At 39.3% G+C, this 22051-nt stretch overlaps 1 protein-coding gene across 6 annotated transcripts in view; it reads right to left on the bottom strand.

Moving 5' to 3' along the window:
• The window catches only part of LOC117432398 (DENN domain-containing protein 5A), a 44365-nt gene that overhangs the window by 16314 nt on the left and 6000 nt on the right, over window positions 1-22051 (bottom strand). For 4 of the 6 annotated variants that reach the window (XM_059001767.1, XM_034054279.3, XM_034054281.3 and 1 more), the window contains exons 2-7: window positions 11612-11683; window positions 10781-10890; window positions 9741-10389; window positions 6685-6872; window positions 3571-3888; window positions 951-1172 (exon numbers count right to left, since the gene is read on the bottom strand). In XM_059001767.1, the coding sequence (XP_058857750.1) occupies window positions 951-1172; window positions 3571-3888; window positions 6685-6872; window positions 9741-10389; window positions 10781-10890; window positions 11612-11683 (1559 nt within the window). The remainder of the gene's footprint in view (window positions 1-950; window positions 1173-3570; window positions 3889-6684; window positions 6873-9740; window positions 10390-10780; window positions 10891-11611; window positions 11684-22051) is intronic. The other 2 variants (XM_034054280.3, XM_034054282.3) reach the window with 1 other exon arrangement.

The raw sequence follows: 22051 nt of genomic DNA on the forward strand, positions 1-22051 counted from the left end.
ATAATAATCCCTGTTGTAGAATTATTCAGAGTTTTACCTTGAAAAAGTATTGATTTATATATATATATATATCTTGATCCACCCTTCCTACTATGCATGGGACTTGCCTAACCTAAGCACCACATTACTGGACCCTCAGCTGATGCACTATCCTTGCCCTATTGCACTACTATTATGTCATTAGAGATACAAATTGTTTTAATCCCAATGTGTTACTTCTTATCTCATATTGTATTCAAGTAGTATTTGCACTTACTGTAAACTATACTGTATTTAGATACTGTTTTTGCAGTGTAACTTTGTATTATTATTATTATTATTATTATTATTATTATTATTATTATTTATTTCTTAGCAGACGCCCTTATCCAGGGCGACTTACAATTGTTAGAAGATATCACATTATTTTTACATACAATTACCCATTTATACAGTTGGGTTTTTACTGGAGCAATCTAGGTAAAGTACCTTGCTCAAGGGTACAACAGCAGTGTCCCCGACTGGGGATTGAACCCTTGACCCTCCGGTCAAGAGTCCAGAGCCCTAACCACTACTCCACTCTGCTGCCCCGTAACACCTATAAGTGACCTTGGATAAAGGCGTCTGCCAAATAATAATAATAATAATAATAATAATAATAATAATAATAATAATAATAATAATAATAATAATAATAATAATATGAATTGGAAAAAGCATCTTCTGTTAAATTGTGTCAATTAAACCAAATGTTCCTCAACTGGCTAATTATATAAATGAGAACTGCTCAATGCACACCTGCAATGCATCTTTGTCCAGGGTTTTTAATCTCAACAGGTCAGACTAATAAATAATACAAATGTATAATATATATATATATATATATATATATATATATATATATATATATATATATATATATATATATATATATATATATATATATATATAATACATTTTAGAAAACGTACTTTATCGAAGTTTTGCATCTGCTCCCTGTTGCTGAACCAGGACTCCTTGTCCTGACTGGACTGGATCACAAACACCTCGTAATCTGCGAACATCTGCGTGAATCGGTTGGCAAAGACCTCTCGCAGCTGGATGTTGAGCTGGTGCATCCGGAGCTCCTCCTCGTCACACTGCACTTTCAGGTCCTTGTTGCTGCTCGCCTCCTCCTCATCCCTCAGCTCGAGCTGCGCAGACAAAGCCTTGTGAGCTCCCACAAGAAGAACAGGACCCGTCTCATTCGAGACTTACACTTCCAGAACAAGACACTGGAAAAGCAGGGCTTCCGTGCTGGAAATGTGTACACTTACTGGAGTAAACTGCCATGTTTACAGCAACTCCACAGGCAGAAGTGGGTCTTTATACAGGGCTAGGACTGTTATTAGGAATCTTAGGATAGTAAGATTCTTGAAGTACAAATGCTTTATAGTTGCCACAATACAATTTTTTTTCCCCAAAATTTCTAAATGCAATACAAGGTCACTTATCATAATTGGTAAATATATCAATGGATTAGTAATACAAGGAAACTTTACAGTCGTCCGGCTGATGTTTATGTCAGCCCTGTGAGGCACAGGTGACAAACAGACCCAGAATTCAAGCAAAAGCAGTTCAATCCAAAACACTAACAATACAATTACAAAAAGTTGGTGAGTAACTGCATTTGTTTACAGCTTTGTGGGGACAATGCTTTCATCGGATCAAAAGGCAAATTGGGCAGTAATTACCGTAAGTGCCAACATTGATTCTCAATTTCATCATACTTGTTTAGAGAAACCTTTACAAAATAAATGCACATGTTCCACGCATCAATGATTTATCACTTAGGAGTCAGTGAAAAATGGGAATGGGAAGGCAATCCGATCAATTCCAACTCCAAACTAGTTTAATGGAAGGCTGTTCCATGCATTTATAACGCTCTGTCTAAACCAAGGGTGGGCAATTCCGGTCCTGGAGGGCAGGTGTCCCTCCTGGCTTTTGTTCCAACTTTGTCCTAAATTACTTAATTGGACCAATTATTACCAATTATTGGTCTAATTAAGTAATTTAGAGCACAGTTGGAACAAAAGCCAGGAGGGACACCGGCCCTCCAGGACCGGAATTGCCCACCCCTGGTGTAAACCTTCTATTCTAAAATGTATGTTTACTAAGCTGCCATTTATGCCCTCTCATTCTACTCTCTTTTGAGGTAGTGACCTAAGTAGTGGGTTAACTATCTATACCATTTAGGGTTTTATGAACGTCAGTTATTCCTGTTTCCTTGTTAAGCGTGCTTGGGCTTGTGTACTCTTGTTATGTGCACTTCACAAGAATTATCCAGGGACCATTTACCTTCTAAAAAGGAATCACAGTATTCTAGGAATCAACTGAACAACTCCTGATCAAAGGGGAAGGGACTGTCTGATTTCATCTTTCTCATCGTTTTACAGAGAGCACTGTGCAGTACTCCTCTGAGTTAAGATACACAGTAGCAATTTTCTTCACTGCCTGGTGATGACTAAAGAAAATGACAAAGAATATGTCATCATTATAATCTTGAATCAATTCATTCAAAATACATTATTTGTGATAGAATATCTGATTTTTTTTTAACTTTTACTGATTGTGGGCCAAAGCAAGACTGACATTGTTTTAAAGGTTTTTTTTTTTGTTACGAAATTAAATTACACAACAAGCATCTACAAATGATAAGCTGGTAACCCGATCTCTTTTTAATTGTATCTGTGACAGCTAACCTCTCTGTGACAATAAAATACATTTAATGTGAACTGATGTAAACCTGATCTGTAATAGACTGCTTTTCTAAATCTAGAGTAAAGCCTTTCTCTCTGTTGCAGACAAACAAGAACAGCTCACTAAAGAGGAACACGCTCATTGGCATTCCTTCTGCAAACATTTGTGAGTCACTGTGTAAAATTCTACGGTAAACCTGGAGGATATCAGTTTCTACAACTCCAGGAATTGAAATGTATTAGCCTCAGTGAGGGTGCCACATTGAATCCAGCATAAGTGAACAGTGAGAAAGCAAAACAAACAATACTAGAAACCTCCATAGCTGAGGACACCACTGCCACAGTCAGCATGTTAATGCGATTAAAACCCTTTGCCCTTCTAGATTATATTATGAAAACTTCAGTCAACTGGAACCATTTATTACTTAATTACTGTACAAGTCCCGGCAGATTCTTTATTTCAGGGCTGCAGTCTGGAAGCTTGATTATTGGGGACATCAGCCAAGCACAGGTGTCTGTATTTGTTTATTAGAACAGCTGTTGGTAAGAGCTTCATTAACCCGAGGACCTGGTACTGCAGGATCAATTCACAGCACTGCCTGACAGCAAACCCAGACGTTAAAGTTTGCACGTGTTTTAATAATTGCAGCAACTGCAACAAGAAAACAATTCTAGCAGCTTGTTTTAAGCCAACACCATTTGATTTCTGATGAAGTAAGAGTGTACAGGAAACCTTTGGAAGAACGTAGTGAACTGTCACCCAGGATTTGTTTTCTAAAACTGGGCATGACTGAGGGAGCCTGTGGGTCTGACATGGACTTAAAAAGTCTTCAGACTCGAGACGTTAGCTCACCTTCTCCAAGCTGACACCAGTTCTTTTGACGAGAGCCTGCAGCCTGGCTATGGTCTTGTTTTCCTTCAGTAGGTCACAGGAGTTCATAGGGGAGCTTGCAACGTTCCCGTTGCGCTTGTCAGAAGCGATGTCTCTGGACCGGAGACCTTGCAGCTTGGAGGCACTTTCACTACAGTGCAAGTTCCCTTCTGGAGGTATTCCAAAAGCCATCAAGACCTCGGAGATTTCCTGAATAAATTCCAGTTTGTTGGGAAACTGCGGCAAGTCCTCAGGCAGTTCAATGAAGTGGTTGTCGACGTCCACAAAACACAGGTTAGCCTGAAAAAAAAGCATAGAAATAAAAGTCGCTGTCCTGCCATACAATGCATTTAAATCAAAACAAAACAAAAAGATTAAGTGTAGTTTGCTGAGAGAGGCACCAGGGGTCACTGTGCATCTGAAAGCAGCAAACTATCCACCTTCTGGCAGCCACAGAGGAGCGTTGTGTTTATCTTTTTAACGTGCCATTTTCTGTCCCTTTTATTAAACCAACATAAAATGGAAACCAAAAAATACGAACTCTAATTTGCTTAGAGTTCTCTGGGAATCCCCCATGGCACTCAATCCCTAATGTTGTGGACACAGTATTAATGACATAACTGATTTATTGAATCCAATGGAAAAAAGTTACGCTTGTCACAGGCTGTCAATAATCGTACGTATCAAAGATGAACAGAATTACACAGCTCCAGACACTGCCTCAAATACATGTCAATAAAAACAACAGGGTCACTTTCTGCTGCAAGACAAACACTGATGCTCTTTTTCTGCATCTGCTGTGCTTCGTTTCTATTAGTCTGCATTTTATAGTTTTTTCTTTAAATTAAAACCCAATGTTGCTTTCCAGTCTGTCAGCAAGATTTATTTTACAGCCTCAATCTCCAATACTTCAGAATCTCTGTAGTGTAGCAGCATAGTTCCAAATATTTGGTAATTTGGCAATCCCCTACTTTTCTACGTCTCCTAATATAAACTTTCGGAGCAGATGGAATTGATTAGCATGGCCCAAACACACTGCTTTGTATTTTATTTGAGCTTGCACAATCGTAAAAGAGCAAAATTAATGTCATTTTATACATGCCCTGATAAAAGTCGTTTCTGTTCAACAGGTTTCTGTTTAAGGAAAATACTATCCTGTTACAGGGACTGCACCAATTGCTACAGAAATGTACATACTGTACACATCACATGGTTCTAAAGGCATGTCAGGAATCCTGAAGCTATGGGCAGCAGTGAGAGTTGTTCCGGTGGATTTGTATATTTGGGGTTTACAATCTTAGATTTTTCTATTGAGGAAACTGGGCTCTTGCAAGTGAAACCACAACATCTGAGAGCCAAGAGAAAACATTTACTGGCACATTAGGGTTAAGTGATCTACAATCACAAAAGCATCCACAATCACAGTGCTCTGGTGCATTAGAAACAGGTCATTTAAATAACCGTATTTCCCCAAAAATGTACTCCTTTCTCTCTGTAGGAACAGATACACTTTGCAGTATTGTATATTCTTTTGGAGCGAACGCAAGCAGGGAAATTCGGTTTTAATGGCTCTGTTTAATTTTCCCCTACTGGCATTGATCTTTAACAATCTGGAAAACTCTCAACATTTAAAAGCGTCTGCAAGTCTGACTGGAAATGCAAAGATAGCTTTAAAATCCAGCATTAAAATGTATGCGTTTTGGGGCTCCTGAGTGGCGCATCCGGTAAAGGCGCTCCGCGTGGAGTGCAGGATGCACCCTACAGCCTGGAGGTCGCTGGTTCGAGTCCAGGCTATTCCACTGCCGACCGTGGACTGGAGTTCCCCGGGGGCGGCACCAATTGGCCGAGCGCCGCCTGGGGGAGGGGGGAGCCTAGATCGGCCAGGGTGTCCTCGGCTCACCGCGCACCAGCGACCCCTGTAGACTGGCTGGGCGCCTGTGGGCCTGCCTGTAAGTTGCCCAGAGCTGCCTGGTTCTCCGACGCTGTAGCTCTGAGGTGACTGCATGGCGGGCCTGCAGAGTGAAAAGAAGCGGACGGCTGACGGCACACGTTTCAGAGGACACGTGTGTCCGTCTTCGTCTCTCCCGAGTCAGCGCGGGGGTGGCAGCGGTGAGCCAGGTTGAAATAAACAATAATTGGGCTTACACAATTGGGGAGAAAATAAGAAAAATAATTGACGATTCCAAATTTATTAAAAAAAAAAAATTGGAATTCCCAGACATACAGTAATCTGTTCTGACAGGGCAGAATGACTTGACTTCGCTGGAATTTCTATGATGAAAAAAGCATTGACTGTTTTGGAAACTCTCTTGTTGTCACCAGTAATCAGAGTGAGAAGTTGTTAGGATTGCACATGTGTGAAACAGATATCTTGAGTAAGCTGCAAAGAGCAGAACTGAAACTGAGGCTTCTGGAGACACGAGTCTCAGATCAGGAATGATCTGCACGGCAGCGCAGTGCTCAATCTCTTTGATAGGTCTGTCATTAAAAGGTAGAGAAAAATAATATGACAATGTGAAAGACTTCACACTTCATGTCAAAACCATTGCTGTTTTTTATTATTTTAAAACAGCATCTGTTCAGTACTACTGTGGGGGCAGATTTTTATTCCAGTCTTGAAAGGAGAGAAAAACACCTCTTAATTTTACAAAACTAGAAGCAAACAACAAAGTAATATAACCTCTTAAGCACTCTCAGGTACTTTCTAATTTGACAAAATGAATGGAGGTTTTATAAAGGCTGAAGTAAATGGTACTATATATTTTTTTTTTTATAGGCAGCAGTGGTATAGTTGAGTCGGATCTCGCATAATAGGCACGCTAAGTCACATGACTCACATCCCCTGCACAACTGTTTGAATTAGGAACTTCTTCTATTACAAACTACTATTTTTAAGAAAGCTAAAAATGCAGACAACAGCACCAGTGCATGGATTACAACTGTGTGTAGAAATTAGATAAATGCATTACCTATCATATGCGTTACAAGAAGTTCAGTATAGATATAAAATGTGAATTTGTATAATAATTCTTTAAGAAAATCAATATTTAGGACTACACCGCTGATCTCCACTGATCTGTAGTGACACCCTCTCACCTCCTGGGGGAGCTCCAGTTTGGACCTGTCGTCATGTCCGTTGGAGTGTAAGCCCATCATGTAAGGTACAGGGGCGTCCAGGAAATGCAGGAGCGAGGCAGGGAGAATGGGAACGTAGACGTGCTGCCACTGGAATGGAAACATTAAAGCTGTGATGCTCTCCGCCACCGTCATCAATCTCTGGTAATCTGAAACAGAAATCTCCCGCTGTTATTCACACCCGTTGGCGGCTACAGTTCACTATGATATGACATGCTAGGTTCAGGAAGGGATACAGTCAAGGACCTAAAGCACAATGTGACTGCACGCAAATCACAACTGTTTTATACTTCCCTAAAAAAACAAAATTGAAATTACGTTGGAAAGTGTAATATTACAGTTTGAAATGGCTTGCAAATAAGTCTATGTTCTCATAAAGTGGAACAAAGTAACCCTCAAATACCACAATTTATAAAGCCTTGATGTTTCCAACAACCTAATCAGTACAGTTTAGCATTAAACAAAATACATTCAACCTTCAGTGAAATCTTCAATATGCCAATATAAACACTGTGGCATTATACCAGTACTAGAAACACCATATTAAGTAACCCAAGAAGTTTGGATATTTGTTTTTTAATGAGTCATGTAGCTGGCTGATGGGATAGAAAGCACTCTCGATATTTTGTGGCAGTTAGGGTCCACTTCAAGTTTTATAAACCTATTCCTATGGTGACAAACAGTAGAGATCACGAGAACACGTGACAACAGATCAAAGCAAGGCTTGGACTGGCTCAGACTGCTTTGCACTGAAAGTCTTATTTCCTTCCCTGAGTGCAGCAAAATAAGATTAGATAGTATTAACTCTATCATGTTTCCTTTTAGTTTCCCACTAAACTGCTTTGGCTGGATAGTACTGCTAAATAAAGCACAGCCAGGATCCTCTCCCGCTACTCAGCACTAGACTCATGTCTTATAAAAATGAATCCCTTTCTGCTACAGTTATCAGGCACAGCAGGTCTGACTCAGGAATGGACCCTAATCCTGAAAACACAGGTCTGATATAAAGACATCATAAAGAACGGGAGGGCAGTGCAAGGACAGATGGGGTGTTATTTTTAAGACATCATAAAGCAAAGGAGAGTGCAAAGGCAGTACAATTAAAAATGTATGATGTCATTTTTTTTTTTAAAGAGGTCTTTTTTAAAAATGTATTTTAGTTCAAATAAACATGGTTCCCTATCATTGCCATAGGCTACCTGAGTTTCCACACTGCTTCAGACAAAGGAAACCCAAGCCAGACATGTGTTACTGCTGCAGTAAAATCAGGTGCAGCAGATTGATCATTTAACATTATGGCAGGCATTGCAACAGTGAAAACCAACAGCAGATGTATAAAAGGTTTCTCAGGGGAAATGGATGTATAAAAGGCCTTTACCACATTACTTATGCACAATATTCCTATTTTAAACCATGCTTAATGTTTACAGCAAGAAGCTACAGTATTCTAACCATTCTTGACACTTTATATAATGGCACCCTGCCTTGCTTCATTCACTTATTATTTACTTAATTCTTCAGAATGCTGTAGAAAATCCTGCAGTGTTTAGAGTCCTGCAAAACGATGATGTAATTTCTATCCAATCATATTTACACTGCATCACCGGCAGCCTCCTGTTTCAGAGATCCGTTGCTTAGCAACCCTACAGCTTCAGTACCTGACAAGCTAATCTCTTTCAGTTTATTCTACTCCTTATAAAACTGCAGACTCCATCACAGTTTATAATTCCTTGTTCTCATCAAAAGATGCAGGCTTTATTGTTTTTATAAGTTATTTATCTTAATATTCACATGGAAGAACCACATGATCTTACACATGGTGAAATGCTAGCTCTGGTGTGTCTAATTATTATTCCACGTAGACTGTGGTTGCTGTACCCTTAACATTTGAACTGAAATAGACAAATATCTTCTGAAATACCTTTATGATAAGTATGCAGCAAGTGTTAGCTACATAAAAACATACCCAAACCAGCAATAACCAAGAAGACATAAAATTGATGTGCCTCGTAAGACTTTAGTTGTTTCTATGTTCATTTTGAAATTTGATTTGATGTGTTTTCCTTTCAGAACACGCTAATGATGATTTGGAGTAAATGGTTTTTGAAAATCTAGCCTGAAATCTTTAATACCTCAAAAGGGGGGCAAAGCAAAGGAAACAGAGGTGTTAAAAAACATCTTCAGAGCATACTGCCCTATAAATGAGCTGGTTATTCAATTACTCTGAGCATGTCAATTGTAATCTGATGACTGCTTGTTGCTGTTGTCTGAAACGGGCTGCTGACATTCCTAAGGGACGGCTCACAGCACAGGTTTCATAGGATGGAAATTATATATTTGGGGGGTGATTTATAAAATGTCATGATACGGTACGTATTCTATTCCCAAGTAATTTGACATCAATTGTACACACACATTACTGCAGTGGCAAATTCAATTTCCTATTATACTTTTATCTTGGTGTTTCTGTTAGTAGCTCAATAAATCTGAGATCATTAAGTTAGTAAGACTTTCCTATATAGTCTGTCTGTCAGAATGAGACAGAATAACCGGATCTAAACTCTAAAAACCTTTTTAGGGTTACAGTACCAATCTGGTTCTATTGTAGCCTGAACCTGAATTAAACTGGATTAGCTGGCTATAAATATAATCTGGGACACAAGCAGTATTAAACTAAGTACAGTATAAGGTTAGGCTCCATACTAAAGACTGAGGACCTCATCCATGTAGTGAACACGCACATTCTAATCCATGTACTGTTGAAGTAGATCAACGATAAGAAGCACTGTCCTCAACTTGATTTGGTCATACTGCTGTACTCATTTGCTCTAACAATAGAGTTGAGAGTGCCATTTATTTTCACTTAGAAGCGCACTGCAGCTTGACATTCACAAGACAAAACGGAAGTGTTCTCAAATAACAAACGTTCTTCAACCAGAACTGCGATTAGCCTCTTTCCACAGGTACACACACAATACTGAAGCCTCTGGCGAAGAGACTGAAAAGACTATACTTACGCTGGGAATACAGTAGTATCTGGATCTCCAGCAGTGCGCAGGTGAAGAGCTGTATGACATTCTCCACGCCCAGCAGCTCAAACACTTCATTAACAGGGTAGTCAAAGAGCGGCAGTTCACTGGTGCTTGGCCTCTGGCATATAATTGGTCCGTATACACCTGAGAATTTCAAAGACCTGCCGGAGGGAGGCAGGGGAACCTCGTAGAGGATGTTGAAGATGTAGCTTTCCAGCGGCAGGGGGGGCGGCTGGGGGGAAGTCACAGCTTGGTGGAGTTGCTGCAGTATTTTCCTGCAAGCCTGGATGAAGGACATGGGCGTAATCAAGCAGATGCATTTGGAGACGTACAGCGTGTCTCTGCTGATGTCGTAGGAGTTGAACCGCTGCAGTTTCGTCATGGACGTCCCGTTGCTGGCGCTGTCTTTCCCGGCGCTGGGTGAGGTATGGAGGATGTCATATTGGTCCGCGTTGTGCATGTGGTACAGGGTCTGCATGGCACTGCAGATCTGTTTGCTGGTGACCTCCTCGTAGAAGGTGAGAGCAAATCCGTAAGTCCTGGAGCCATCCTCCCGGGTGATAATGAAGGAATGGAACTGAGGGTCTTTGTTGTCAGCCTGGGTCCTGAAGGAAAGGCCTTTGGGCATGCAGAGCTTTTAATAAACAGAGAGGGTAGGCATTAGATTGCATGGAAACCACACACATGAATTTGAAACTGGGTGATGCTTTTCTTACTTAATAACAATGTAGAGGTGAAACTATCTCTCCCATTAAAATATAAACTTAGAAAAACAATCCAACCTTTTATACTGTATGTAGATTATATATGAATGCATTTCCCGGCTGTAACTTATGACTACACTGTGCATTTCTGTGATAAACAGATTACCATCACTAGTGGTGCAGCATCATAATTACACAGCTGCCTAGAAAGACATTACTTAATGAACAAGGTCTCGTTAACAGGGATTATGGATCAGGCTTTAGTATTCCATTAACATATACAAAGCGCTTTCTTCTTCCTTGTCTTCGAGAGTCACTAACCATTCCCACAGCATCTTGGTCAAAAGGACTCCACTCCACATTCTCAGGGTAGTGAGCCAACACCTTGGATTTAAATGTTCTCCTTAAAGGGCTCTGCTCAAAATTCTCCCCTAAAACAGAAACATTGGAGTCTGTTAATAACCAGTTTACCCGGGGGGGGGGGTTGGGGGGGGCACACTTACATACAGTACATGGCAACAGCCAATTAGAAACAGATCGAGACACAAGACTTCCTTCACAGGACACAAAGAAATCAGCACAAGTTTCTTAAAAAGGAAAGAAAAAAGTACTGCATAAGATACTACCACTTTTATATTGCAAATATCAACTGTCTTCTGTCTTTAAAAAAAGAACAGTATGGGTACTGCACATGCTAGGATTAGTTCATATACTTTAAAAGATGTTTTTTGTTCAAGCAAATCAATAAAACTGGGTTATAACAATGCAAATGTAAAATAAAAGGTGGCAGTACTTATATCAATACAACATTTCTTAGAAGTGTGAAAACATAGTGTTACAGTAGCTTAGAAGGCAATGTGCACATACAGTATCTGCTGAGGGGGAAATTACAATGACAAAGCAACATAAGCAGCTTTACTTGATATGCAAGGTACAGTACAGTATACAGCGTGCAAGTCTTTTTCATAAGCTTTTTGAGGAAGGAGCTATAAAAAAAAGTATTGCCGAGGTCCCTCCGCCCTCTCAGAGGAAGCCAGCTTTGAAATAAAAAAGTAGGAGTGCTGTGAAAGAAGGAGGTGGAAAGTTAAAGGTTAAGGGTCACAAGCGGCACTGAGAAGATGACATCAGAAGGACCATCAGAAGGGGGTTTACCTTCATCGCCACTCGCAGTGAAACGTCCGGCCCCATCTCTCAATTTAGAAGCCTGTATAAACTCGCATAATGCTATATAACAAATAAAAAAACAATTAATGACATCGCTATGGCAAGATCATTAAAGACGACGAAGTTATTACAAATGCAAATATCATAAATCAAACAGAACGACAAGACAAATGAGGATTAGAAGCTCATCCGCAGTCTTTATGTCTTTTAAAGTAGCTTAAAGAAAGATAGATAGATTAACCACTTCTTAAACCTGCCTCCAGTAGACCTGGTGACGTGAAGCAGGTCTGGCTGTTAGGAAAGATCAAAGCAGCAGCAGCAGTGCTGGATAAATCCACTTGCAATAAACCAAGTACTGTTTGTTTTTAAAACCGCTGCTCCATGTTGAAATGTATTACAAAGATTCTGCTTTGACATTGAACAAGGTGCTAAGTGGATTCAGAGCCAGCCCTGAAGCAATGAGCCCAAAACAGTACAGATAAAAAGAATAGCACAAATGAAACATTCCATCACAGCTGTCTTGAGAGAAACCGCTATGTGTACATGTACTGCACAGTACTGCCAAACTAATGAAAGCAGGGACATACAAGTTTTGTCAGGGAACATATTACCAAATGCACTAAGCTAAAGGTCAAATCTGAATTTTCTACAGTAACCCTCTAGCAATACTGAATAGCTCTGCACCATGATCAGTTTGATCTTGACTATCAGGTAATCAATCAGTGTGACTGGGATGCTGTGAGTTGCTGGATCTTTGCAAGAATGGCGACTTAGGAAAGAAAATTGAACCATTTCACATACTTTAATATCTTGTCAGTCTATCAAACGTCGGCCACTCCAAGCAACAACATTTGTCATTGAAGCGAGGAGTGCCTACGGTACACATACAACATTTAAGAGAAATGGTTCTATTTGATATGTTTGAGTGTCAAAAGCATGGCTGGGAAACACCTCTAACCTATACCATCAGGCACAGAAAAGATGCATTACTCATTTACAGCAACCACTATTTATTTTATAACCTATTACAGCCAAAGCTGTCATTAGTGCTGAAAGATGGGCCTCAAGCATTAGTCATCTAATGTGCTGTATCTTTTCTGTACAAGTCAGCTTTTTATGATAGTGTACACCAAACGCCGGGTGCCCAGGGGCTGATGGTAAATTAAATATGAGATGTATGGTAAGTGGTAATGAATAAAGAAACAAGTGAACCTCATTGTTCAAAAGATCACACGATAAAACACATGAAAGTCGTAGGATTACTCAACGCCAGCATTTACAACGAAAAACATTGAGCCATTGATTCTTCCAGGACATCCAAACACATGGCACTTTTATTTTGCAGCGTTTGCCCATCAGAAATAGAACACTGAACTGTATCTAATCTTCCAGACAAGTTCAAGACCATCTTTATTCTTCTTCCTTAGTGCAGTGTGGAATGAGATTGGGATATGTGGTTGAAGCAGTGGTACAATTAACCAGCCGTTTACATCAAGGAGAAATAAATCTGGGTTTCAGGCTTACACTAAGACATTATGAAAAGCAGAACATTTTAGCATGAAGAGCAAATGTTTTCCTTTGTATGTACTGACCAGGATTAAGCAAACAGTGGTTTCAGCACAGTTGGTTTATTATTGGACAGTCACCATTACTCTACGGGTAGGAATGCTCTTTGTGATCATGTCTTAGCACCCTGTCTTAAGTCATTTTCCTGTTGTGCTTGCACATGCTTTCTGTGCAGGAAAGTACTTACTACACTCAAATAAAGGCTTCAGAGAAATATCGTAATGAATATTTTGAACAGGGGGGGTTCTCATACAGTACCAGCTTCTACATGCCCTAACCAATACCTGCAGAACTGAAATGTGTATTATCTCTGTTTGATAAAATCAAGCACAGTTTTAAAGGTCATCATGTTTTCTTATGCTGTTTTTTTTTTCTTTCTACAAATACTCAATAGCTGTGGCTTTAGATTTAGTATCTCGGAATATACAGAACACAGTCACGATTAAAGGATATAGCAGTAATGCAACAATGGATTCTGTGAAACATTAACTTTGATTCAAATATGAGCAGCTGTTGTTCTTTACTGTCTTTCCTGTATAAGCCTTGAAACCCAGATACAACTGCATGCCAGAAACTACTTTAAGATCCTTTAAATTAATGTTTGAACATCTTGTATTATAAAACAGCCTATTATAAAAAAAACCTGACCTTGAAAAAAGACACTTCTACAAATCTAAAGCCACAATATTGGAAATAATGTGTGTATAGTACTGCTTAGCTATAGCATAAGGGTTTGAATTATTGTGGTCTTTGCCTAGTTGTTCCAGATGACATTGCACACTGCAATGAATAATAATACCTAGAAATGCACACCTATTGCCGGGCTGCCTATTGCAGTTATTGCACCTCTGCGCTTACTTTGTCAATCTGTGAATAAAAAGCACATACTGACTGTACCACTAACCCTGCACTTACCGGAACGTGTTTAGTTTCCTATTGAAAACAGATCAGCTAGTTTGGACAGCTCCAACACTTTTCTCTTTCCCTTGCATTTTGCTGAAAGGGATCGTTGTTTGAACCTGAAGGAATCCAGTTAACTGGGATGGCAACACGCTGACTTGAGCTGTCATCCTCCACTTCAAAAGAGCACTCTCCCTTTAGCTACTGAGCTTTTAGGTTTTACTGCAATACAGCACTATAAAAAAAGCACATTTCACTCAACTTGGCAGTCATTTTACAAGCCTTAATAACGATAACATAGTGTAAGCCCTACCACTGACAAATTCCAAAATGATTACATCAATCTCATAAGATACCATGTGCCTTTTAATTATGATTTAGAATTTATTTTTTTAAACAGCACAGCATACCAGATCTTATTACTCATCCACAGCAACTTAAATCTTGGAACTTGCTTCAAAATGTCCTACTGCGCTGTATCACTGAACCCTGTAAAAAAAAAAACACAGTTCCGGGGTCTTCTTTTTAAAATGAAGATGATGTAAATCCTGCTTAAGAATACTATAGTATTGTTTTGTTTTCTCCACACAATTCATCCAATTAACTATGTAGATCCATTATTAATTTATACATCAACACATGCACTTACTGTATCATTCCAAAAGAATGGCATTTCAGACTTAGGAACATACCCCATTCTGCCGAATGCTACTGCATTAATTAACACTGCCTGTCTAACTAGCCTTTGTTTCAGGTGACAAACAGCAGTAACGGCTCAACTTATTCAATAATTAGTTTGCCAATTGGATGCACATGATTAGTTGCTGGGACAATACAGACAAGGTTGTAAATTGAGCTAATGAAACGATATTCCTGACATCCCACTGCCTCAGACGGAAGCTAAAACACTCCAGATCCCACTAATGATTCCTTTAGAACTGTAACCAGCAATTCTGACTGACTCCAGGCCCTCATATTCACAGAAACTGATCAATACAGTCTCCTTCAATCCATAGTACCTTCCAGCTATAAAAATAAAACCTGTGCCACAGAAAATAACCATACTCCTGCACGTCATGCAGCAAACATACAGGACATAAATATTGTGGCTAAAATTGCTTCATGCAGTCATGTTTGATTTCACACAAAAGATCCCTGGGTAACTGATTGCATGTAGAAAGGGGGGCGGTTCTTATGTAAAATCAAACTTATCTGTATGCTAGTAACATTCAAGTTGGGGAATACAGAAACTACATGCATTGCACCCTTTCTACAAGTCCATATACTGTAAGTATTCTGCTCACAGTAAAGCAGGGAATGGCTTCAACTGGTATGCAGTGGGAGTCCCTGAAATAGAATAATAGGCACCACTTTAAACTTTAAAAAGCATGAGAGTAACATATTCTTCGCCCCAGCTATAAATATCATGAACCACGACCTATATCCAAAAATCGAAGTGACATACACTACCTACACACAGCCACAGCCATATATATATATTGTACACAGGTTGTGTTGGCTAGACTTCCTTTGAGAAAGCGCAGGGTTCAGATTGGATTTGAATGCACTAAAAATCCAGAGAAGGAACAGTGTGTTGAGAGAGCATCACCCTTGAGAATGCCCTTCACACTGTGCTGCTCGTCTTCACTGAGGCTGGGACAGTCATCCCTGCCTGTTATAAATAACAACTGCTTCATGACCGTGTTCAATGTGAGAGCGTGAGGTACATCTGATTATATTTATTCACTTTAGCTACAGTTCACAGTTCATCACTGTAAAGCCAGTCTTTTAAACGCAATGCAGTCTTGGTTATTGATTTCTAATGCAAAAAAGACAATCTGATTCTGTTTTTTGTTTATTTATTTTTTTATTAAGCGCATAGTGCCACTTGGTGGACAAAAAATATAATTCTGCAAATTTTCGTGCTTATGTAGACCACCCTTTTTTCAATAAATGGCAGAATTTGTATATGTTTGTTTGCTAAATGAGATACTGTACAATTTGATATTCCCCAGAACTGCTACCCAGAGAGGCATTCATTAGTTAATATGACTAATGCAAGCACTGACTAAAGTGCTGGAGAAGAATGAGTATTTTTTCTAGCGGGGTTTAATCTCAATCTGTATAATAGCTCATTCGATGTGCCACTGAAAGCTAACTGTCATGGTGATTGGTTTTATGGTAGTGTTGGCTGCAGCAAGGATTATGTGTCCCAAGGTAAAGCTCCTGGTACTGCTACAGCTAACCAATGTGACTCCCTGCCAGCAAAACGACACAATGCATTAGCCTGTTTAATAGCCAGGTTCTGAATTTAAATAGCTATCAGAAAATAACGACACCTGATTTTAATGAGATTTGTTAGTGTTTGGATTTCACCAACGGCCCTTAAAATGAGATGCTGCAGTTCAGCGGACCAGATCAACTCTAAAGAATCTCCGGTAATCAATTACAGTGATGCATTGTTTTATTATTACACAGTTCACAATAAAACATGTAACAGCACCAGCTCTATCAGAACTATAGCCATCGATGTGCACAGGTTCCAAGACTCTTCGATCGTCTATCTAATGCATTATCTCACAATCTCAAGAGATAACGTGCACTTCCTGTAGCAAGCTAAGCTTTCACTTCAATATCTACTTTATTTCTGTTGTATGACATGCGGACCTGACAGAGCTAAAAAAATATTACAAGCCAAATGCTAGAAAATGTTAACAATACATTATACATTGTTTAAAACATTCTTCATATCATTTTATAAAAAAAAATAAAACTGTATTTAAATAATTGAATAGTTTGAATAATTCTATAATTCTCGGCTTTTCATGCACCATAGCTTGTAGGCACAAATCTTCCAAAAAAAAGACAACATTTTCTACCTTTGTCAACTTGAATTATTTCCAAATACCAAAAAAAAACATATTGCCAGCCTGAAATCATCTTCACTATGAAAATAATGCTAGTGGTGTGTTGACCCGAAACTCATTTCCTGTTCAATTTCTCTTCTCACGATTTCCAAACCCTTTATTTTGTTGCGTGTTTATTTTTTTTGGATCCGTTCATTTCAATATCATTGCTTCCCTTCCCCCAGCTGTCCCTTGTAGAAGGTACAATATGTGTTCATTTTATTTGGCTGTTCTGATTAGATTGATGTCCTAGCTACTGTGCAAACGCTACAGGGTTAATATCCCCACTTGCCAATCCTGCTTTCTCTTGCTGTGAATGAGGGTGATATTTGGCACCTTGAATCCTACTGGTACAGCAGACGTGCTTCCAAATAGCAAATGGCACAGTGAGAAGGGAATGGGATAATGCCAATCCCAGCACTTCCCCTACAACCCACCCCCCCCCCTTCCCTTCCAAGTTCAGCTGCAGTCTAAATATTTCAAAACAGCTGTTGATTATAAGGCAACCAAATGTTGCATACATCTGAAGTGTTTTTAAAACAATGGATGGCCTGATTTAAGTTTGTCCTCGACAAAACATTGATGTTAATAAATTTGCTGGAAACCACTCACAGTAGTTGCTGGTACAGTACATTAAGTTCAATTACTTCATTATAAAATATATGTTAAAAATTAATTTAACTGTAATGTCAATCCATCATGCAGTCACCTCCTAGGAATGCATGTAACAGTCTCAGAGATACTGCTACAGTGTGTTGTCTTAGTCATGCTGCTGTATGGTGTGGGAACATTAAGTACACTATTTTAAGATAGCGTTACCAATGCTATACACAACGTACAGTGGAGTATCACAGGGGGAGGCACTATAAAAGGCAGAGGAGGCCACCGACACACCCACATGTTATGCTAAGTTAACAACGATTCAGATTTTCAAAGGGCTTGTGGGCTGCCTGTGGGCTGCAGCGATACAGAGGAGACTGAATCAGAAAGTTCTCTTGACAAAAACTATTCAAAATCTCTTCTAGTGTTGAAAACATATATCTACAGGGATCTGCCCAACACTGGAATGGTAACACAATCATTCCTGGAAGAATTTGGCAAGCATACACTGTAAGGGTTACAGTAACAACCCTTACTCTATTTCAGATGGGTCATTGATGTCTGCCAAGAGGATGTCTTAGCTATCAAGCTGACAAGCTGACAAATACTTTTAAAGGAAAGAGAGTGGAAGCTAAACAGAATACACTGTTTTTGCCAATTACTAGTGAATAAAACATATGGGAGCCAGTGTATGTTTTTTTAACTTTCCTTTTCACCTTTCCAAAGAATATTTTGAGAAGCACCACACCATTGTAATACAAATTGTCAACAAGCCAATCACACCACTGATTCGTTGCAACTGAATCAGGCCACTCCAGTTTATCATAGACTCTTCTTGCCAGTATCAGTATTATTCTACTCAAGGCTGCCAAATATGTAATTTACTGACAGTGGGCAAGTTCATTCATCACCTTTTTCTTCACCATTGAAACAGCAAGCAGAACAATTTTATTTCAGACTCTGACGCTCCCCGCTGATCTATGAAGCGTGTTACAAGATTAGACAGTGACAGAATGATCTGCAACAACTCCTCTTACATGAAAAGGTTTCTGGAAATGAAACGAAAACACTGATAAATTCACTGGCTCCAGTGCTTTCTTACTGTAGCATCACTTTAAATAACGTGTTTCACGTCTCCCACATACATTCTGATTTCAGAGAATTCTTGTGCAATCAAAGCAGATACAGTCCATTCCAACTCCTTTCTCGCACACACTGCATTTACTACTCTCTGGGTGTCATCTAATTGACAGCACAGGTGGCATAATTATATAACACTGCATGCAAGTATTCACACAAGTTACTATTGATGACCTGCAGTAACCTGTTTTTTTATTAAGGTGTGTGGCAATGTGCCCCGCCCCTGTGTGCATGTGTGTGTTATATGTTGTATGTTGTGTGTAAATGTTGGTGCATAGTCATTGGTACACGGGATATAAACGGGTCTGTGTTTCACGTGTATTTAAAAATGTAGATTTGTATTTAGGCACGAGGATGGCACAAATCACTTCACGTGCATTTAAAGTATGTAATATGTGAGCACGGGGTTGCACGTAATTCATTCACGTGCTGGGATTCAAGTGAATAATTAATTAGTAATTGAATCCCAGCACGTGAATGAATTACATGCAACCCCGTGCTCACATATTACATACTTTAAATGCACGTGAAGTGATTTGTGCCATCCTCGTGCCTAAATACAAATCTACATTTTTAAATACACGTGAAACACAGACCCGTTTATATCCCGTGTACCAATGACTATACACCAACATTTACACACACATGCACACAGGGGCGGGGCACATTGCCACATAGTGACAGAAGTTTTAAGCCTCTCTCTAATAGTTAGCATTTCGTTTTTGATTTTCTGTATTGTAAATCCATTCCTGTGCCTGTGAAATCGGCACAACATTGCTATCGTAGAAAAGAACTAGAACTTAATTCTAGGTCTTTTTTAGAACTGCTGTGAAAGCACCTGACAGAACAAAATAGCAGCATACCGTGGGGGAGGCTGGATGAAAAGGAAATGCCCACTTAAACGTTTCAGGTAACAACTTGAAAGCTTTAAAAGCATCTCTGGAGTAAATCCTGTGTGTTATCTATACAGCTTTAAAGTCAGCTCCCTGCTGGGATAAACAACATGTCAGGTTACTTTCCTCGCCGCGTACCAAATATAGACTCAGAACAGACAACGATTATCCTGTCTGCGTCCCTACAAATGGAAATCTCAATGAATGAGACTCTTAAAATAAACGTGTTCTACTACACAGTACATTAATGTAGAGTAAAAAGTAGATTTGACGGTTTCCAAGAATCTCTTCTGCATAATAAGGCCCTTGAGAATGGACTGCCTTTTTGACATTGTCTTGTTTTCCTTTCATTTAAACTCCTCAATAATCATAGAATAAGAGCAGACCTATTTAAAAAAGGGCCGTAACAATACACTGGACTAGACCGCAATAGGGTACATGTTCTGGTTCTGATGGGTTACTTTGGATGATGTTGTAGGATGGTAAAATTAATAATGGGCAACTTTGTGAAAAAGCTAAACCTAAACTAGACAAGGGGAGCATGGATTCATAATAACTATAAATCAAATGTTTTCAAAATTCCTGAATGTTTTGTGGGACTGCAAGTGTTGTGCTGTGTTGTGCTTCTGGTCTTGTATCACTATCACAATACATTATCATGAAAAGGACGTTTCATCGATGCGCAATGATTTGTAACAACGAAACACTGTTGGTTGTTCTCTTAAATTGTGTTTAAAAAATGTATATCAGCAGCTACACACAATATCCCAACAGCTACTGACTGGCTTTCAATTGAACCTACCTGCCCTGCTAAAAATCTGGAAAACCACATATTGTAAGCCACCAGGAAAGCAAACCTGCTCCAATCTATTTTATGAAAACTTACTAGTCTATGAATTTGTGTAACCCCCGAGGGTTTAATAAATCTATTAGTACACAGCAGCAAAATAACAAATAGTCCACATTCAAACAAAGGAGACATTTTCACTGCTGAGAATTATATTTGTTTCTGCTTGAGAAGGTGAGGTATATTACTCAGTCGTATAGCTGTTTATGGCAATCTGATTTTGATGAATTACCAGTTTAAGAAACATTAGCCTACATTGTCATGGAATGACACTGCTCCATTTTTGTTAGACAGTGGCAGTTTTTATTTGGATGTTGACAGTAAAACATTATGTGGTAACAGTAACATGTTCAAACAATGTACCGAAAAAACACTTTTTTTCGCACATAAAAAAAAATAAAGCTGGTGGCCAAGCCTATGCTGTAACACTGATGTTGTAACAGTGCAGAAGTTAGTATTTAGGCCACATAAACCTTTTTAATACAAAAAAAACAGAGCAAAAGTACTTGAAAGCACAGAAGGACGTCCTAGGAAATGCCTGGGGAAATCCAGCCAGACTCACTACTCAGACAAGGCCTGTCTCTCTATGGAGGTCACAGCTACTTCCTGAGAAAAGCACCGACCTGCCAGCCACAATGAGCTCCACATTGCTGCTAAGAACCAGGGGAATTCCTCATGTGTATCATAATCACCCAGCTTAGGAAGAATGATATGGCTGGTCACAGATATGTGTTCTTACAAAAAGTTTATCAGTAACCGTAAAACAGTATTCATTGGTGACTGTATCTGACACTAGGACTAATAAAATAAACCCGAACACCTAAGCGATGACATTGATAAGCTGAAACATCTGTCTACTTGCCTTTGTTTCTTATAGTTGTACGCTGCAATGGTTAACACAATAAAATACTTTGTGATGTGTTAGTTCAAATATGAATTGGGAAAAGGCTTATCAATAAATCTACCTTGAGAAGGTGTACTTTGTTGAGTGTTTTTTGTTTTTTTGTAAGGCTATTCATGTGTGAACATACATGCAATTTAACTAAGCCTTATAGTTAGTCACGACAATGCTGTTAACAACAAAGCTGTGCTCTGTCTACTCTATACAAAAGAAAACAGCCAGTGGACGAGAGCTATCCTTTGTTCTTTGTAACGGCACAAAAGGAAATTCAGTGTGCTCAAGATAAAGCAGCTGTAGACTTAAGGAAACATTTTAAAGCTATTTTAAGCCTAGGCATGCAGCATTCATTATCAAGAGTGATAGTAATCTTCTAGTGTAAGATCTTGATATCAATGGACCAGTCGGGTAAAGAACAGCAATCCAAGTTCTGTACTGCGCTACTGCAGAACGCTACAGTAGCAATGTTTAAGCATGGGCTGCCTCAGTATGCCACAGCCTGAAGCCACTATGCATCACAGCCACTGAGGAATTGTGTGTCAGTCTGGGGATCTACTATACAAAGGCCTTATGAGTGAAGAGGAATTTACCCCAAGGCTCAGAAATCACTTTGTGACTCAACTTTACTGTGCAGAATATGAGAAGACACAGCAACAATTCTGAACACTTAAACAGAGG

The sequence above is a fragment of the Acipenser ruthenus genome, chromosome 27, assembly GCF_902713425.1.
Source record: "Acipenser ruthenus chromosome 27, fAciRut3.2 maternal haplotype, whole genome shotgun sequence".
NCBI classification, from domain to species: Eukaryota; Metazoa; Chordata; class Actinopteri; order Acipenseriformes; family Acipenseridae; genus Acipenser; species Acipenser ruthenus.